Below are 20,362 nucleotides of genomic sequence, written 5' to 3'. Positions count from 1 at the left end.
ACACCATGAAATAAGTATGAAATGCCAAGATAGTAATTATAACCAAGCTTGTAAATTTCTAATTCTTACCTACAAGAATATGTTGTCTCTCCACTTTTAAAAACCTTCCCACAGAGTTGAAATGCTCCACTGTGCTTTAGTTTCTCTAGGCAAATATCTGGATCTTCTCCAAATAAATACCATTCCAGTGGAGTAAATATTGATATCTGTACACTCTCCTCTTGCTTTTCCAAATCTGGATCCATTTCAGCAAAATAAATTTCTGGCACCCACTGTGCCAAATGATGCAAAAAAGCAGTATAAAAATCAACTTGCTGATCCCACCACTGAAAGAAAAGAAAATGACAATTCAGAATTTCTTACCAGTTAGTTTCTTCTTAATAACCTGCAACACAAGTAATGGCATAATTCTGTACTTTCAAAGTGATTTGCAATATATTTTTATCCTTCACTAAAACAAAAGGAAAGTGGACAATTAAAAATTGACCTTAGTAATAAGCAGTTACCCATACATAATAAATATGGGAGGCAAGGAGAGAAACTATCTATAGTGACAGTTTCCCTCTCCAATGGTTATTCTTGCTAGGTAAAGGTGATACTATTATCAGCCATAGCCTATACAGACAAGTATTCCCTATATTCTTAGTTTAACTGTTTAAGAAAATCATAGTGTTTAATAAAAGATCAAAAGGATATAAACCAGAGTTCTGTAAACACAAAAAGCATTAACATAAAAGAAAATAATGATTAAATTAGACTTCATCAAAAGTAAAATTCTTGGGACTGGGGGTATAGCTCAGTTGATAGGGTACTTTCCTAGCATGCAGAAGGCCCTGAATTCAATCTCCAGCACCAAAAAAAGGAAAACCATTGTAGACAGATGTCTACAGAATATTTCACTCCAGAACAGCTGAATTTATCTTCTTCTCAGCATTGCATGGAATTTTGCTTTGCAAAAGAAACGGTACAGATGACTTATCCACACATGAAAACATGCTGCTCCATATCATCAGTCATTAGGGAAATTCAAATGAAAACAACAATGAAATATCTCTACATAATCTAAAAGAGGGCTAAAACAAAAATCTGGTGATATCAAATATCAATACAGATGCAGAAAAATGAGTCAGGAAAGTGCTAGTGGAAACTTAAAATGATACAGACACTTTAACAAAAAAGTTTGACAGTTTCTTATAAAGCTAAACATACATGTACCATATGAGGCAGCAATCAAATTACTAGGTATTTATCAAAGAAATGAAATTTGGGCTAGGGATGTGGCTCAAGCAGTACTGCGCTTGCCTGGCATGCGCAGGGCGCTGGGTTCGATCCTCAGCACCACATAAAAATAAAAATTATAAAGATGTTGTGTCCACCGAAAACTAAAAAATAAATATTTAAAAAATTCTCTCTTTAGAAAAAAAGAAAGAAATGAAATTTATATTCATACAAAAACTTGTACACAAATGTTATAGCAGCTCTATTCATAACTGCCCCAAACCAGAAACAATCCAACTATCCTTCAGCTGGTGAATTAATAAACTAGGCTACACAGAATGAATAAAAAAACTATATGCTGTTAACAAAAGATTCAAATTGCCAGGCATGGTAGTGCTCTATAATCCCAGTGACTTGGGAGGCTAAGGCAGGAGGATCTTGAGTTCAGCCTCAGTAACTTAGTGAGGCTCTAAACAATTTAGTGAGACCCTGTCTAATACAAAAACAGGCTAGAGATGTGACTTAGTGGTTAAGCATCCCTGAGTTAAATCCCTAGTACCAAGAAAAAAAAAAAAAAAGACTAATTTTACCAGCAAAGACACCCACAGGCTGAAGGTAAAAAGATGGAATAAAATATTCCACACATACAGACCCTGAAAACAAGCAGGAATAGCTTATTCTCTTATCTGACAAAGCAGATTTCAAACAAAAATTAAACAGAAGAGACAAAGAAGGACACTACTAAATCCTGGTAAAGGGAAGAATCCAACAAAAAGATATAACAATAGTAAACATTTATGCTCCAAATATCAATGCACTCAATTAAAGAAAAAAAAAAAAAAAAACTCCATGACATTAAATCCTAGATAGACTCCAACACAATGATACTAGGAGATTTCAACATACCCTATCACCAATAGACAGGTCATCAAAACGTAAAATCAATAAAGACATATCCAACCTAAATAACACTATAATTCAAATGGACTTAACAGATGTCTACAGAATATTTCACTCCAAAACAGCTGAATTTATCTTCTTCTCAGCATTGCATGCAATTTTTTTCTTCAAATTAGATCATATTCTTGGCCACAAAGCAAATCTTAGCAAATACAAAATATTTATAATCCCAAGTATCCTATCAGACCATAATGGAACGAAACTAGAAATCAACAGAAAGAAAAATAATTACCACATGCACACATGAAGATTAAACAATACTTTTAAATGAAGAATGGATCAAAGAAGAAATGAGAATAGAAATCAAGAAATTTTTAGGAACGAACAAAAACAGAGAACTTATCAAAACCTCTAGGAGGGGGCTGGGAATGTGGCTCAGGGGGTAGCGCGCTCGTCTGGCATGCGTGCGGCCCGGGTTCGATCCTCAGCACCACATACCAACAAAGATGTTGTGTCCGCCGAGAACTAAAAAAATAAATATTAAAAACTCTCTCTCTCTCTCTCCTCTCTCACTCTCTCTTTAAAAAAAAAATAAAAAAAAAAAAAAGAAAAAACCTCTAGGAGGATATGAAATCAGTTCTAAGAAGAACAGATTCTTCCAAGAAGAATTTATATCACTGAATGCCTACGTTAAAAAATTAGATCACAAATAAATAAGCTTATGCTCCACCTCAAGGCCTTAGAAAAAGAAGAACGAATTCCAACACCAGTAGAACATAATTAAGATCAGAATCAAAAATCCATGAAATTGAGAATAAAGAAAATAATACTCAGAATCAATGCAACAAAGAGTTGATTCTTTTGAAAAGATAACTAAGATTGACAAACCCTTAGCCAAACTACCAAAAGAAAGAGAAGAACAAAATCAATAAGATCAGTGGTGAAAATGTTGATATCACCACAAATCTTTCTGAAATTCAGAGGATTATCAGAACACATTTTGAAAATGTATACTCCGATAAAATGGAAAATCTGGAAGACACTGACAAATTTCTAGACACACATGAGCTGCCCAAATTCAATCTGGAAGATACAGAAAACCTAAACAGACCAATACTTGATCCAATATGTGGATCAAGTAATGAAATTGAAACAATCATTAAAAGCCTTTCAACAAAGAAATGCCCAGGATCAGATGGATTCTCAGACTTTCTCAAATTATTCCATGAAATTGAAAAGAAAGAGATGCTCCCAAAGACATTCTATGAAAGTAATATAAACCTGACACTAAAACCAGACAAAGACACATCAAGAAAACTACAGACCAATATCCCTGATAAACATAGGTGCAAAAATCCATAGTAAAATATTCATAAACCGCATTCAAAAACACATCTAAAAGGAAATATACCATGATCAAGTGGGTTTCATTTCAGGGATGCAAGGTTGGCTCGACATATGAATCAATAAATGTAATTCACCACTTAAACAGAATCAAGGACAAGAATCACATGATCATCTCAATAGATGCAGAAAAGGACTTTGATAAAATTCCACACCATTCATGTTAAAAAAGGTGGAAAAGCTAGAGATTGAAGGAACTTACCTCAATATCATAAAGCCCATCTAGGACAAACCTGTACAAAACTCAAATGGAAATGGATTAAAGACTTAGGAATCAGATGAGAAATCTTACAACTGCTAGGGTCAACAATCCATCATATAGGTGCTGGCACCAATCAAAGTGCAAGAAATAAAACCAAGAATCAATAAAGGAGATGCCATTAAACTAAAAAGCTTCTGTACAGCAAAGGAAATTATTAAGAGCATGAAGGGGACTGGGGATGTGGCTCAAGTGGTAGCGTGCTCGCCTGGCATGCCTGCAGCCCGGGTTCGATCCTCAGCACCACATACAAACAAAGATGTTGTGTCCGCCGAAAAACTAAAAAATAAATAAAATTCTCTCTCTCCCTCTTTCTCTCTCTCTCTCTTAAAAAAAAAAAAAGAGCATGAAGGGAGAGCCTACGAAACAAAATCTACTCCAGATACTCCTTCAATAAGAGAAAGAACTCAAAATGCTTAGCATCAAAAAACAAATAACCCAATCAATAAATGGGTAAAAAGAACTAAACAGAAACTTCGCCAAAGAAACACAAATGGCCAACAACTATATGAAAAAAATCTTCAATTCTCTGGCAATCAGGGAAATGCAAATCAAAACTACACTAAGATCTTACCTTACTCTAGTCAGAATAACAATGATCAAGAATACGAACAATAACAAATGTTGATGAGGTTGGTGGGGAGGGGAGGTACACTAGTACTTTGTTGGTGGGACTTCAGACTAGTACAACCATTCTGAAAAGCAGTATAGAGATTCCTCAAAAAATTAGGAATGGAACCACCATATGACCCATCCCACTCCTTGGTATTTTCCCAAAAGATCTAAAATCAGCATACCACAGTGATATAGCCACCTCAATGTGTACAGCAGCACAACTCACAGTAAATAAATTATGAAATCTAGCCTGGTGTCTGTCAATAGATGAATGGATTAAGAAACTGTGATATACACACACACACACACATACACACACACACAAGTGGAGTTCCACTTAGCCATTAAAAAAAGAATGAAATTATGGCATTTGCCAGTAAATGGATGGAAATGGAGAATATCAAGTTAAGTGAAATAAGTTAAACTCAGAAACTCAAGGGTGGAATGTTTTCTTTCATATGCAGAAGCTACAGTAAAGAAAAGGGGAAGGTGATTGACAGTATAACATAAAGGGAAGATCAGTAATATAAGAAGGAGATGAGAGGCAGGGTGGAGAGATGGATAAGGGAGGCAACATAGAATGAATTCTTTAAAAATCATGTTATGGGCATATATAAATACACCACAGGGAACTTCACCTTTAAGCATAGGTAGAAAGAACCAATCAAATATAAACAAATAGACAGCAAAAGGAACTCTACTAGAGTAGAGGAAGGAGAATGGGAAAGGGAAGGAAGACAAGACAGGAGGGAAGAAGATGAAAGTGAAAAGGGGGAGGGAAAGGGGTAGATGATGAACTAAAACCGAATTCCATGCATGTATGAGTTTGTCAGGATGACCAACTACTATGTATAACTATAAAGCTGTAACAAAAACAAACACACAAACAAATAAATAAATAAATACACTAAGCTACATCCAAACCATGAAATACTATTCAGAAATAAAAGGAAAGAACTATTAATATACATAATATCATGGATAACTTCAAAATGCCTTAATGAAAAAGAAGCCATATTCAAAATACTATGTTCTGTCTCTTAGCAGCTTAGACCATGGTACAAGCATCTGTGTGAATTAGCAAGACCATCTTTGTGCCAAATTCCTTATTCCCATTATGAACGGGTTTAATAGCCATTTTATGCAGATTTCAATAACATGACATTCCACTCCTGTCTTCAATGTAACAAAGCAGCTTTCTGGATATCAAGCAATGCTCTGTCAAAACAGATATCCGGGAATTACTCGCTAGCAGTTTGGGCTTAAATTTAGGTCTGATCACCCCAAATCACCCACCCAATCCAACATTATCATTGACACTTTGTAAGCAGGCTCAAGTTAACCAAGGCAGGAGAAACAGGGAGGAAGGCACAGCTCTCTACTATCAATTCAACATTGGCAATTTAGTTTCAGTTAACATTCTTCCAATTAAATTAACATTATTCACCTCAAATGGCTTAGATTTCTGGTTTTATTAGTACTTCATGTTTGCTTCATAGTTATGTAAAAACTATAAGGCATTTGTACTCAGTTGTATATTTGCATACATTCAAGTTTACAGTCTAATAAAACTAATTTTAAATTTGTAAAAGACTATATGCCATTCTGGCAAAGGCAAAAACTACTATAGAGAGAAAATATCACAGTAGTTGCCAGGGGTAGAGAGTAAGGGAAGGGGCTGACTGCAAAGTGGCACTGTGATGGTCTTACAACCACTGGCAATTGTCAAAACTCAAACTGTAAAACAACAACAAAAGATGTCATTTATGTAAATTTTAAAAGTGCATAAAAAAGGATACAGTTTAAAAACATGTAAAGGAAAACCACAAATGGAGAGAAAATATTTGCAATAGTAACTTAATGTTTTCCCCACAGATCAGGAACAGGACTGGGGCTGGGGCTCAGTGGTAGAGCACTTGTGTAGTACATGTGAGGCACTTGGTTGGATCCTCAGCACCACATAAAAAATAAATAATAAAGGTACTGTGTCTGCTTATAACTAAAAATATTTTTTAAAAATCAGGAACAAGGCAAGATATCTATTCTCTCCTCTTCTATTCAATATTGTACTAGAGATCAATATTGTACTAGACAAAGGAAAAAAAGGCATAACCATTAGAAGGGAAGAAGTAATAACTATCTTTAATAACTGTCTTTAGTTATAGAAGACATGACTATACAAAACTTCCCAAGGAATCAAACACACAAACTGTAAATAAATTCAGCATGATCATTGTATATAAGGTCAACATATAAAAATCAACTATATTTCTATATTTACTTAGCAACAAACAACAGAAAGTAAAAAAAAATTAAAGCACTTATGGTAGTCTCAAAAAATATAAAACATGCTGGGCATGGGGGTGAATGCCTGTAATACCAGTGATTCAGGAGGCTGAGGCAAGAGGATCACAAATCTGAGGACAGCTTCAACAACTTAGCAAGACCCTATCTCAAAAAATAAAAAAGGGCTGTAATGTATATAGTTCAGTGATAGAGAGTCCCTGGGTTTATTCCTCAGTGCTGAAAAACAAAACTACTATCTAAAACATTCATGCATAAATTTAACAAAAGATATATATATATATGACCTCCACATTAAAAACTACAAAACCCTAAGAGAAATTTCTAAAACATCTAAATAAACGAAGAGATATACCATGTTCACTGGTTACAGGATTGAATACTGTTAAAATGTCTATCTTCCCAAATGGATATATAAATTCGACACAATCCCAAAAAGCTTTTTGTAGAAACTGAAAAGTTGTCACTAAGATGAATATGGAAATGTAGAAGTACGCTACCTGATATTAAAACTTAGTGTGTTCTGTGTTTTGTGTGGTCTTAATAGACATAAATAATAACAGAATAGCATAGAGTCCAAAATCAATCAACACACACATATTGTCAATTGATTTTTAAAAAGGAACCTTTCAATTCAAAGGAGAAAAAATCATCTTAAAAAAAAAAAACAAAAAAACAGGGCAGGAGCAATTAGATGCCCTTATGAAAAAAGCAATCCCACATCTCAGGAGGCTAAGGCAGGAGGATCACAAGTTCAAAGCCAGCTCAGCAATTTAGCAAGACACTACCTCAAAATAAAAAAAAATAAAATAAAATGGGCTGGGGATGTGGCTCGGCAGTTGAGAACCTTTGGGTCCAATCAATCCCTGCCATTAAAAAAAAAAAAAAAAAATCAAACCATACTACATGCCATACACAAAAAAAAAAAATAATTCAAAATTGATCATAGACTTATGCATAAAAGTGATTTAAAACTACAAAAATTGTTTTGATGAAAACTCTTCAAATCCTTGGGGCAGGTTAAGATTTCTTGGATGGGGTACTCAAAGCACTAACCATGAAAACATAACTGATAAACTGGAATTATTCAAAATTAAAACCTCTGTTCTTCAAAATAGAACATGAGTAACTAATATCCAATGCCAGTATCCATTATTCATTTTTTTCAAATTTTTCATTTAATACAATAATGAAGATAAATATGTTAAGATAAACATGCCTCTTCTTCTTTAGTCTATATAGCTACACTTCTGTGAAATGACACAGAAATAAAAGGCAAGTTAGAAGCACATTTATTATACCCTAAACCAACTTAAAATAGGGTACCCACCCAGAAGTTGTCTACGTAACCCTTGCCCCGGTGAAACTGGAACATCCCTGATCCAAACTGTAAAATATCAGATGCTATTGAGAAGAGTTATCCAAACAAAAATTTACAATGGGGAAACCCCAGAAAAAGTAATAGGGATGGAAAATTAAAACTTGTCAGTCTGCAAAAACAAAGGCTGAACAATGTTTATAAAATCACACAAGGGCTTTGACAAGGTAAATATGTATCTGTTCTCTATATCCTAGCAGGTGCCTCCTTGACATGTTAAAAATATAATTTTCAGGGCTGGGGATATAGCTCAGTTGGTAGAGTGCTTGCCTCCCATGCACAGGGCCCTGGGTTCAATCCCCAGCACCACAAAGTGGTGGCATATGCCTGTAATCCCACTGACTCGTGAGTCTGAGGTAAAAGGATAGCAATTGCTGTTCAAGGTCAGCCTCAGAAACCTAGTGAAGCTCTAAGCAACTTAGCAAGACCCTGTTTCAAAATAAAAACTACAAAGGGCTGGAGATGTGGCTCAGTAGTTAAGTGCCTCTGGGTTCAATCCCTACTACCAAAAACATATATACATATAATTTCCAGGGCTAGGAATGTGGCTTAGTAGTAGAGCATTTGCCTGGCACAAGTAGGAACCTGGATTCAATGCCCAAACAAAACCATAATTTTTAGGGCAAAGAAAAGGAAGTAGAATTTTATAAAGCTATGATAAATTTACAAAACTTATCCAAGCAGTTTTGAAAGTTAACAATGTAATTAGAACTAAGATTTTATACTAGGTTTCACAATAGTTCACTAAGGAAAATGTGAGATATTTTATTATATACAAAGCCATCTGAATTTGCTCTTATAAAGTTCAATATTCCATCCACAAATAAATTCCACTTAATAAAATTTTGTGGAAAATTTTTGTAAGTATTACTGTAAGAGTTAAATTATCCCATTCTCTATAATGGGCAATATGCAGACACTTACTAAAAATTTTAATTTATATATCCTGACTCAGACATTCCCATTTCTAGGAATGTATTCATTGAATGAACCCAAACATGTATAAAAAGTACACAAGTGTTTTTATTAGCAGCATTATTTATAATAGTAAAAGGCTGCAAACAATCTAAATGTCTCAAAATAACAATTGAACAAATCATGGAACATAAAAAATTCAATGCTGCCATTCTAATAAGGGGAAAAGTATAGATATGTTCTGATATAAGTCATTCTTCAAATTATATTTTAAAAAATGCAACAGATGCAGAACACTGAGTATAGTATGCTACCATTTATAGAGGGAGAAAGGAAATGGGAAGGAAGGAGAGGAGGAAGAGACAAAACAGAAGGAAGTAAGGTTGGAGAGTAGGAAGAGAAGAAGAGTTAAGTGTATATGCTTACTGTGAACAAAAAACCTCTAGAAAAGTTCAAAATAATTTAAGAGTAGGAAAAACCATGGTAAGGGCTTAGTTTTCATTGTGTACCCTTTTTTTCTATTTTAATTTATATACATATTTACATAAATACACACATATTATACACATACATTATATACATATACACATATTTATATAGAGAGAATATATATACACACACATCATTTACAGAAATCATTTTAAAGCTTTTTCAATCTAACACATTTCAGGTACAAATTTATTCATAACAGCAAAACACCAATAACTTGAATATACATCAACAGGAGTATAGTTTAAGAAATTTTAGAATCTATCATTTAGCTATACTTGCCCAAGTATATACTTGCCCACACACACACACAAAAAACACATACCAGGATATTCACCACAACATCAATTATAAGTGAAAAGATGAAGTGTACCAAAATATCTATCAATAAATCGTGGTACAATATGCCATTCTATGTAGTCAGAATGCCATAAAATACTGTTAGGTTGGAAAAGCAAGTTTTATATAATATAATCTTAATTTTTATAAACATTTTAAAAAGACAAAACACCTTCAAAATTTCTATAGATTTCCCTAGAGATGTAGCTTAGTGTAAGAGCTGGCATGAATGAGGCCCTGGATTTGATACCCAACACTGAGGGAAAAAAACCTAGGTATTCTAATTCTAATTCTGCTAGAATTCAGTGCTCACTCTACAAATACAAAAACACAAGTCTTTTAAATTTACCCTTATTGATTTGTTTAATTTCAGATTAACAGTAAAACAAAACAACAAAGCTTTGCCTTATATTTAATCTTTTCCTCCAAATGAAGTCTCTTAGCTAACAACTGCCTAACATTCTTTAATACTACTAAATATTCCTAAATTGTAACTGTCATTACATGCCTTAGCATGAAGAATCAATATTTTAAAAATATCTATGTTGGTTGATTTAGGCAGAATATCTGTAAATGCCTTAAGTGTCCTCTCTAGCACTCTACTCCTCCACCCTCCACCCTCCACCCACTTCCTTATCTTCTCCTCAAGGCCCAGCTCAAGGCCCACCTTAACAAATCCCTCACTGATAAAGCCAATAAAATGTATCTCCCCTGTTAATACTAATACAGCATTTACTGAAGGAGCTATTCATTCTGTACTCATACTACTTCCTGGTATTAGTGGTGTTATCTTCAAGAGTGTAAATTTACCTCTTAGTGACTGGAAGGGCTTGATTTTTGTTGTTTGGTGGTTTTAGTGTTTTCCTCCATTTGCAACAGATATAAAATTAAGAATTTTTAATTTCAGTATCCAGAAAAAAAAATTTCCCCTAACATCTAAAATTAAGGGAAGGCATTCCCAGTTGACCATTCTGTAAAAACAAGTTCTCACAACATTTAAATTCCCACGTATTCCAAACATTTTCCTCATCCCCATGGAGACAAAAAGATATCTTGACAACTCTGACCCAGGGACACAGATGCCTGTTTGGGAACATCATTCTTTAAAAAATAATGTAAGTATAATAGTTTCCTTCATCAAACCACAATGGATTCTTTCTTAAAACAACTGCTAGACATCTATAGAGCCTTTGGAGGCCTAGTCCTTTTTAAATTCTTCTTTTTAAAAAAGGTGACAAAATCTGGAGGCTCTAGAATTTTTCATAGGCAATACTGGATTGGTAATTAGAGCATCTCTATGCACCAAGAAGATTTTGTCTACAAAGTTTTCTTAAAATGCTATTTAACAAACTCCATGTTTAAAAACAACACAACAAATGCCAGTTCAACTGCTTATTCCAAAGGAAACTCAAATCTATCTGATAGCTACCTGAGCCTATCTGAACAATTCTCAACCAACTTCCATTTTTAATTCAAAACCTACCATCCTGAAATAATTCAATACAATGCACTCTGCTCTTTCATCTAACACCCTTTCAAATAAACAAAGATAACTTTTATGTCTCATAATCTCTACTCAGGGCTTAAACTGAATACAATGCACTCTGCTCTTTCATCTAACACCCTTTCAAATAAACAAAGATAACTCTTATGTCTCATAATCTCTACTCAGGGCTTAAACTGAATACAATGCACTCTGCTCTTTCATCTAACACCCTTTCAAATAAACAAAGATAACTCTTATGTCTCATAATCTCTACTCAGGGGTTAAACGGGAATGAAGAGACAAATTAGTCCATTCCTAGAAATGACCATCTTTAATGACACAGTATCCAAATTGTTCTCATGTAGATTACACTCTTATGGAATACCCACTATATGCTTCTGTACAGAGGAATGAGCACTAGCCTGGCAACCATATCACTCTGATTACTGGTGATTGTGCAGACAACTAAAAATCTGAGATCAAAAACACAGAAGAGACTAGCCCTATACAGAACGGAACCTAATTGTAAGGCTTCATTTTCATCTCAAATAAGGTTCGTTTACCTTGCTAGTTTTGATGCAATTCTAAGCCTAAGATTTTTTTTTCATTTTATAATGTTTTGTTATTCCTGCCAACATTGTGCTGTCTTTAAATATAACAGGAGTAAATCTATTTAAGTTTATTTAAGTATTTAAGGGATTGCTAACATAAGCTAGGGTCACATATTGAGGTGTATGACATACAAGGCCTCTTTCTTTTTTTTTTTTTTTCCTAAGTATGCTGGTCTGAATTTGATTTTTAAAAAGTATCCTGTCCCTATTAAGCTATTCTCTTTCTTTTTCATCTCTGACCACAGAGCATACCTCAATTTTCGAGATTTTTCTTAAAGTCTCTGGATGAATGAAATCTACTTGCCTAAAAGAATCTACTTGCAAAACAACTAAAATCCTTTTTCAGATTAGACTGCAAGGTAGAGCATGTGTATATAAAAACAATTAATGGATAAATTAATAGATGTTCCTTCCCATAACTAAAGTCATTTCTGGCTTACTTATAAATACCAAAGTTGAGTGGCATTTTAAAAGTTAGCCCATAAAAGATACAGTAAGTGGTTATTGTCCCACTCCTCCAAATAAATCAAATACTTTGTTCTGAAGAGCAGTATTAAGTAAACAAATAGGAGAAATATATTCAAAAGAATAAATGTAAACTCCATCCTGGCCAGGGCCTATGTCACTCCTGGGTAGCAAGTGGGTACTCAAGGAACCACAATAACTCTTCTGGAGTCTTTCAGTAACATTTATTTAGTAAAGTTTATTTTCATAAGCACTCAGCTTATTATAGCAATAAAACATTTTTTAAAGGCTGTATGTATCAAATGCTTTAAAAACCAAGCTCATCAAATAACTATTGTTTCTTCAATATTCAGAATACCATGAAAGAATACACAAGAGTTCACAGTAAGTCACTTGGGACAAAGGTCTTAGTATTTTGTCTTAAGTCATATGAGGCAATGGGCTAAAAGCTTAAGGGAAGTCATTTCATAGAACATTATATGATTAACACCTTTAGATAAATGAATAAAGTGACGGCAAGGGAAATCTGAGGCATATTTCAAAGTCAGTACATGAAAGGATGGGCAAAGCCAGGTGCAGTGGTGCACACCTGTAATCCTAGGGTCTCAGGAGGCTGAGGCAGAAAGATCACCAAATTCAAGGCCAGCCTCAGCAATTAGCAAGGTCCTAAGCAACTTAGTGAGACCCTGTATCAAAACATAAAAATAAATATATATATATATATAAAGGGCTGGAGTTGTGGCTCAGTGGTTAAGCATCCCTGCATTCAATTCCCAGCATCAAGGAAAAAAAAAAAGAATGGGCAAGATACCTCACTGGTTCATACTGCATCATTGTTTTATATACATTATCTATTCAGAGAAATTATTTGTACAGTACTGAGGACAAGAAAGTTTTTATTTGCCTGCAAATATCTATTAAAGAAGTCAGTTTCCAGCTCCAGTTCATCTACATTAAGTTAATGTTATTCTCTAGCCTCTTACATAGTGAGACTGAATCTGTCACTTTCATCTGAGATTTTAGAACTTAATATCTAACTCTATAAAATTTGGTACTGAAAATCTGAATTTCCCTAACTGTTCACCGTAGAAATTATGAGATGATGAAAAAACAACAGCAATTAGGCCCCAATAAGACCTGGTGACAAAGCACTTCAGTTGGGATTCAAGAAACCCAAGTTTTCATCTAGTTTTCCTACTCAAAGCAAATCCTTACTAAAAGAAAGTTGTGCTGTAGCTTAAAACTACATAGGACCAAATTTCTAAGGAAAGTTACCCCCAATGAATACAGAATGTAACTTCTCACCCTTTTAATACATCAACGTTTTAAAGTCAACTATTGAAATATTGTTTTCTTTTAAAGATCTTCTATACATGATATGGATTGTGGATATTCTTTCCCTGAAGTAAATGATTATAACACAAGCATAAAAATATTAAACTTAAAAAAAAATCCCCACAAGACAATTTGAGGGAGTAATGCAAATGTTCTATATCCTGATTTGGTGGTAGTCACACAGATATACAAATTTGTCAAAACTTATCCAGAAAATGCTTAAAGTGGGTATATTATATGCATACAAATTATACTTCCACAATGTTACTTTTCTCCTCAACTCCTATTACTTCTACCTCCACAACACCTCAGTTAGTATCTATTCATTCATTCATTCAATAAAAATTTCAAGGCAATGTGTTAGATAGTGAAGATAGCAGCTGTGAACAAGAAAAAGTTCATGCACTCAAGGCGTTTACTGTCTAGAAAGAACACAGTAAACAAGCAATATAGAATACAATGGAAGTATGAAATAGGTGCTATTAAGAACATATAACAATGGGCTGGGGTTGTGGCTCAGACAAAGAACACTCGCCTAGCTTGCGTGAGGCACTGGGTTCAATCCTCAGCACCACATAATCCTCAGCTCCAATTACACATAAAGTAAAATAAAGACATTAAAATAAATAATTAAGAAAAACATATAACAAGTGCATGTAACCCAGCTCTACCATTACAAAAGCATAATATTCTCTTAAATTCTCAAATTTTAAATTTCCCTTTCTAACCATAACATTCAGTCCTTTCATTTATATCAACAACATGACTTTTAATATCTCAAATCCCATGATATCCCCAGAATTCCTGTTTTAACTTTTCATATGTCCCTATTTGCCTAGATTCCAAGGTTGGACACTATTCTAATATGGTCCCTCATTTCCTCTTCCTTCTTCCATCCACAACCTCCAATCCCCAAGCTACTACCAGTCTTTCTAAAATAAAATCACTGATATCAATCCTTAGTTATTGATTCATTTAAGAATAAGGGCAGGGGCTCGGGAGGTGGCTCAAGTGGTAGCATGCTCACCTGGCATGCGTGAATCACTGGGTTCGATCCTCAGCACCACATAAAAGAAAATAAAGATAAAAATAAATATTTTTTAAAAAAAGAGTAAGGGCAGAGGTTGGGGTGGGGGTAGTTCAGTGGTAAAGCACATGTTTAGAAGGAACAAGGCCCAGGTTCAATTCCTGGCACCAATAAACAAGAATATGTGAGTGTTTGCTATAAAAAGCACATATCAGGATACAATAGTGAAAGGTCAGACATAATTCTTACCTTCTTGAAACTTACATTCTGGTGGGAGAGACAGGCATTTCAATAAGTAAATAAAGACAATATAGTAATTACAAATTGTAATAAGTGCAATAAGTAAATAAATGGGGTTCTTTGACAGAGAATAAGAGAAGAGCATCTTTTAGGAAAAAAAAAAAGAAAAAGAAAAAAATCACTCTAGGAAAAGGTAAGAGCAAACAAACATGCAAGCCTTGAAGCAAGATAGAGCCTGGGCTTATTTTAGAAATAAGACAGCTGGGTGTGGTGGCATATGACTGTAATTGGGGAGGCTGAGGCAGGAGGATCACAAATTTAAGGTTATACTGGGCAATTTAGTGAGATCCTATCTTAAAATTTTTTAAAAAGGGAGGGACCAGGAAATGTAGCCCTGTGGTAGAGTGCCACTTTGTTCAATTTCTAGTACAAAAAAATGGGGGAGAGGGGGAGACAGGACAGTATGGCTAAAGGTGAATGAGGAGAAAGGGGAGGGAAAAATATAAAGGGCTAGACCAGGCAAAGTCATAAAGGGCTTGTAAAGTCAATGAGGTCAGACTTTTCCAAGTACAATGGGAAGCCTCTGAAAGATTCAGGCAGGAGACTATTATTATTGTTGTTGTTATTATTATTATTCTTTTGGTACTGGGATTGAATCCAGGGGTGTTTTATCATTGAGCTATAACCACAATCCCTTTTTTTTTTTTTTTTTTTTGAGACAGGATCTCACTAAATTGTTAGGATGTTACTAAGTTGCTAAAACAGGCCTCAAACTTGCAATAATCCTGCCTCAGCCTCCTGAGTCACTGGAATTACAGAACATGTACCACTATACTCAGCAAGACTGTAATCTTATAAAGATTACACTAGTTGCTCTATAAAGAATGGACTAAAAGATGGCAAAAGCAGAAGCAAAGAAACCAGTTAAGAGGCCATTACAGTTATCCAGGCAACAGAAATTTAATTTCAGAAATGCAACAGAAAGTGGCTTGATTGTCAGAAATGTCTGTGTTCAAAAGCTGTGGTGAAGGTGTCATCTATTGAGACAGGGATAAGAAAACTCTTGATCTGCCTTTCCCTTTTCTTCTCTTAGAACCTGGTCCTTCCTCTCAGAACATGACACAACCATTGTCATAGAGCTAGTCAAAAACTGGAGATCCAGATGTTATCTATTTCTTCCCTTTTCCTAATCCATCATAAAGATTTTTTTTGTTGTTTTTGTTTGCTTCTACTGTATTTCCAAACTCTCTCTTAAATTCATCTACTTTCCTCCAGCTCCAATGATATTCTACCTAGTGCAAGCTATCATTAACTATGATTTGGGTTACTGCAGTGACTTCCTAATTGTTCCCCTGTTTGAAATACCTATCAGACATCTAAGTAGAAATGATAAGTACACAGCTGAATTTATGATTCTGGAGTTCAGACATGAGATGACTAGATACTGAACACATACAGATGATATTTAATTCCAAAAAGTGGATGAAATTACTTAAACTGAGTATGTAGTCAAGCAAAAGAAAAGAGCTTAACACCATGTCAGGAGATATCTTCTAAGATAAAGAAGAAAATCCAGTCCAAGACAGAAGGCAAAAGTTCTAGCAGATCACCCCAAATGCCCTCTGGATTTCCAATTTTTCTCAACACTCATGATGGACCCAATAAACCACCCTCTCCTCAAAACTAGCTTAGTTTTGAGCTAGTTGATACTGGATATAACTTTTATTTCCTAGGCTGTTCCATTTCCAGGTCCATACACACAAATGTGTGTGTACAAATGTACATATACACACTAATCCTCAAAGATCTTATCCATTTCTATAGCCTCAAGTTATAACTTCAAATATCTAGCTAAGTGTTATTCAAACTGTGGCCCACAAACCAGGATTTCAGGGCATGCTTGTGGGAAAATGTAGATTCTTGGACCTTACTCCTCACTGCAGACCTACTGAGTCAGTTCCTCTTGTGGTTTTCTTTTCTTTTCCTTTTTTTTTTTTTTTTTTTTTTTTGGTGCTGGAAATCGAATTCAGGGTCTCATGCATGCTAGGCAAGTGCTCTATCACTATCACCAAGATACATCCCTAGTGATTCTTAAGCTATGGCTTTTATAATATAATTTTATCAATAACTCATACATATTATTTCATTCTAACTTCATGTTAGGTGATATTAGGAATATTAAAAATAGTAGTTTCACAAATATATATATATATGGAGGAATGTTAAGGAAATCAGAAATTATAAACAAGGGTAATTGAAGTGGTTAGAGTTCTTAAACCTCTATATTTGGCTCATTTTTATTATTTTTGTTTTCTCCTGCCTCCAATGGTGATTTTAAAATACAATGGTGATTTTAAAAAAAATCTAAAACTAAGCTTGTTTTGCTTAACAGCAAAGTATTAGTAAACGGTAAGCCAGTATCTTACTCCACCAGTAGAATAAAATTGAAAATAACAACTTTGAAAAGAAGGTAGCCAAGTCTTCTTTGGGGTCAAGCAGAAAGATTCAACTTAAAAAGAGTAGTTATGAGGCTAAACAGTCGTATGTTTCTATCCAGCTACATCACTCTGTCTTGAATTAGTATATTATCTGTGACACTAGTCTATGAAGCTATATTACACTATCCACTTACTATTTTTGCAAAGTCCAAAGAAATCTAATGTTATTTTTTGAAAAGTAAAGAGTTTGCCACATAAATTGCAACTCAATTCCTGTACTATTGTCTTCAATTCCAAATTAGTAGAATCCAGATGAGGTTTTATTGTGCCAATTGAAGAAATATATCAAAGCTTTAAATAAATAAGCCATCTTTGGTGATATGAAACTACAACAACTCTTCTTCTGACCACAACATAGTTTCTCCATTCCTTCCAACAAGTAAAAAGCACAAACAATTTTTTTTTTTTTTTTTGAGCCAGGGTCTTGCCATGTTGGAACTCCTGGTATCAAGCAATTCTCCTGCCTCATTCTCCAGAGTACCTTGGCTTACCATTAAGAAGAAATGTTTCATGGCTGGGGATGTAGCTCAGTGGTACAGTCCTTGGTTAGCATGTCCAAGGCATTGGGTTTGAGTCCCAGCATGCCCCCCACAAAAAAAAGTTCCAGCTGCTTCGAAACTTTTCACATCTTCTCCTTCCTTATAATCTTATATACATATATATGTGTATGTGTGTATGTATATATATGTGTACACTCACACACATATATGTATATATGTACATCATTTTATTTGTTCATTTGTATGTGGTGCTGATGATCAAACCCAGTACCTCACATGTGCCAGGCAAGTGCTCCACCTCTGAGCCCCAGTCCCAGCCCCTCATCCTCTTAAATAGATTTTTCGTAGTATACTACCAGTAGTAAAATGAATTTGTAGAGCTATTTGAGGTAGAAAAAAATAGGAAAGAAACACTGGCCTTAAGCAAACCCTTATTCCAGCTTCATCCCTATCTGGATTCTACCTCCCAGCCAGTCTCTCCAATTTGTTGTTGACTCATTTCCACAGCTCATTTTTTGCTCATAAAACAACACTCAATGTCTACAGAATTAAAATACTTGAAGAATGTATCTTACTAAAACTGCAAACCAATGAAACTTCATTAAGAGCTATTTACCACACACCTTTCTATATGCAGCTGAAAACCAAACTGATAAAACATAATGCCATGGTAGATAGTGGGATGTTTCCTATATAACTCTCCACTAAATGCCTGGGAAGGAAGGAGCACATCCAGAACATTCCCTAACATTGCCCCCCACTTCTTATCCTCTTCAGATAGCTTTCTCCCTATGGCCAGACTACTGACTCAAATTTGCACACTAATTCTGCCTTCCCATTCTCTCAAAATACAAGAGCAAAGCATAGATTCTGATATTAATTAATCGTATTGCTCTGAATTGAAATGTCTAGAAGTCCCTGCTTCACCTTTTCAAAGCGGCGACAGATGATGGGTTTCTCCATTGAGGATTAGGCCTTGTAATATCAAGATGTTATAATGAAAGACAATTCCTACACCCCAAATCTGGATGGGACTTGACAGCGGCAACATTCCCTGCCACTACCAGATCCCACCCTGCCAGCTATGCGATAAAACACCAGGTGCTGCGTCCTGGATTCCTACCATCAAGAGGGGTTAGCACTGCGTCTATCAGAAAATGGCTTTCTCCAACCTCGCCTCAGCTCCCACATCGAACCACCTAATAACATCCCCAGTTCTTTCTACTTCAGGATTGAGACATGCATGCTGGAGCTCATCAAGACTAATAAATGACAGTCATTATATTTCGTAGACTTGGCTGGCAGGAATGTGGGTGACGACTAACTTTTCATTCGGAGTCTTCCTTCCAGATCAATCCATATGACTTCCCCCTCCCCAGAGCCGCCATAGGGGGTGAAGCCCCGCATCCTCCTAAATGTGGTAGGGAGGCACAGGGGGGAGGACAAAAGGAACTTGCCCACAAGGACTTACAGATGCCAGTCGCTGAGGGGTCTGGGGCAACTCGGTGCTCACTTCCATCCTCTCCGCACCCTCGGCCTCTTCATCCGCCATCTTAAGGGAAACTAACGCCTGCAGTTCTCGACCCCCGGCCAGAGGCGAGCGGAAACCTGTGGCCGGTCGGAGTGACGAGGAACGACACTTTTACGACGGCCCCTGAAGTCGGGTTTGACGCAGAATAGAGGAGCGGCTTCCGGTCCGCTTCCCGGAAGCAGGCGTAGCCAACTGAAGAAGCTGGCGGGGCTTTTCCCTGAATTTAGTCGTAGTGCCTGATGACTTGAATGTTTATCTGGCTTCGGTGCTAGAATTTCTTGCATCTACTAGGGAAAAAAACGAATTCAGCGTCCATTTTGAAAGGAGGAAGCTGTCTGGGAGAACCTCTCCTGGCTGGCCGGGTTGTTGGCCTGGGGCTGTTTTGTCTCCTGACATACCTGCAGTGGTTCTCCAGATACTACAAAATGAAAAAGAAAGCACTCACAGCTCATCCACCTATAGAAGTGTTGCCTTGGGCACTTGCACCTGTGTGTAATGATCCTCAGCTTTTGGGTGGGGGTGTGAAATTCAAAAAAATGGCAACAGTCGTCTGGAGAGGGAGGATAAACTGTTGCATTTGCATTATGGAATACCGTGCAGCACTTGAAAAGAAAAGATAAATGGCGAATCTAAAGCATTCCAATAGGTCTCCGCCTCTCTGATGTGGAATGTAGGAACTGTTGGCATGGTTGGCGTTAAGTTTTTTATTCTAGAGGAGCTTGAGTGACAGTCTAATATGAGTATGCGACGTCTCTTTTCTGAAAGTAACTTTGCCATGATGAGGGAATTAAGAGGGAAGTAAGATTCCAGCCAAAAAATTCATATCAAGAAATTATTCTTGGAGATAC

At 35.7% G+C, this 20,362-nt stretch overlaps 1 protein-coding gene across 3 annotated transcripts in view; it reads right to left on the bottom strand.

The window, feature by feature from the left end:
- UBR1 (ubiquitin protein ligase E3 component n-recognin 1) overlaps window positions 1-19,640 on the bottom strand; it is a 147,484-nt gene extending 127,844 nt beyond the window's left edge. For all 3 annotated transcript variants that reach the window (XM_081291719.1, XM_081291718.1, XM_081291717.1), the window contains exons 1-2: window positions 19,455-19,640; window positions 70-326 (exon numbers count right to left, since the gene is read on the bottom strand). In XM_081291719.1, the coding sequence (XP_081147845.1) occupies window positions 70-326; window positions 19,455-19,535 (338 nt within the window). In that variant the 5' untranslated portion in view covers window positions 19,536-19,640. The remainder of the gene's footprint in view (window positions 1-69; window positions 327-19,454) is intronic.
- Window positions 19,641-20,362: the final 722 nt, after the last annotated feature.

Source organism: Spermophilus citellus (genome assembly GCF_964194105.1).
Source record: "Spermophilus citellus genome assembly, chromosome: 4".
NCBI classification, from domain to species: domain Eukaryota; kingdom Metazoa; phylum Chordata; class Mammalia; order Rodentia; family Sciuridae; genus Spermophilus; species Spermophilus citellus.
This window is presented reverse-complemented; position numbering and strand designations above follow the sequence as displayed.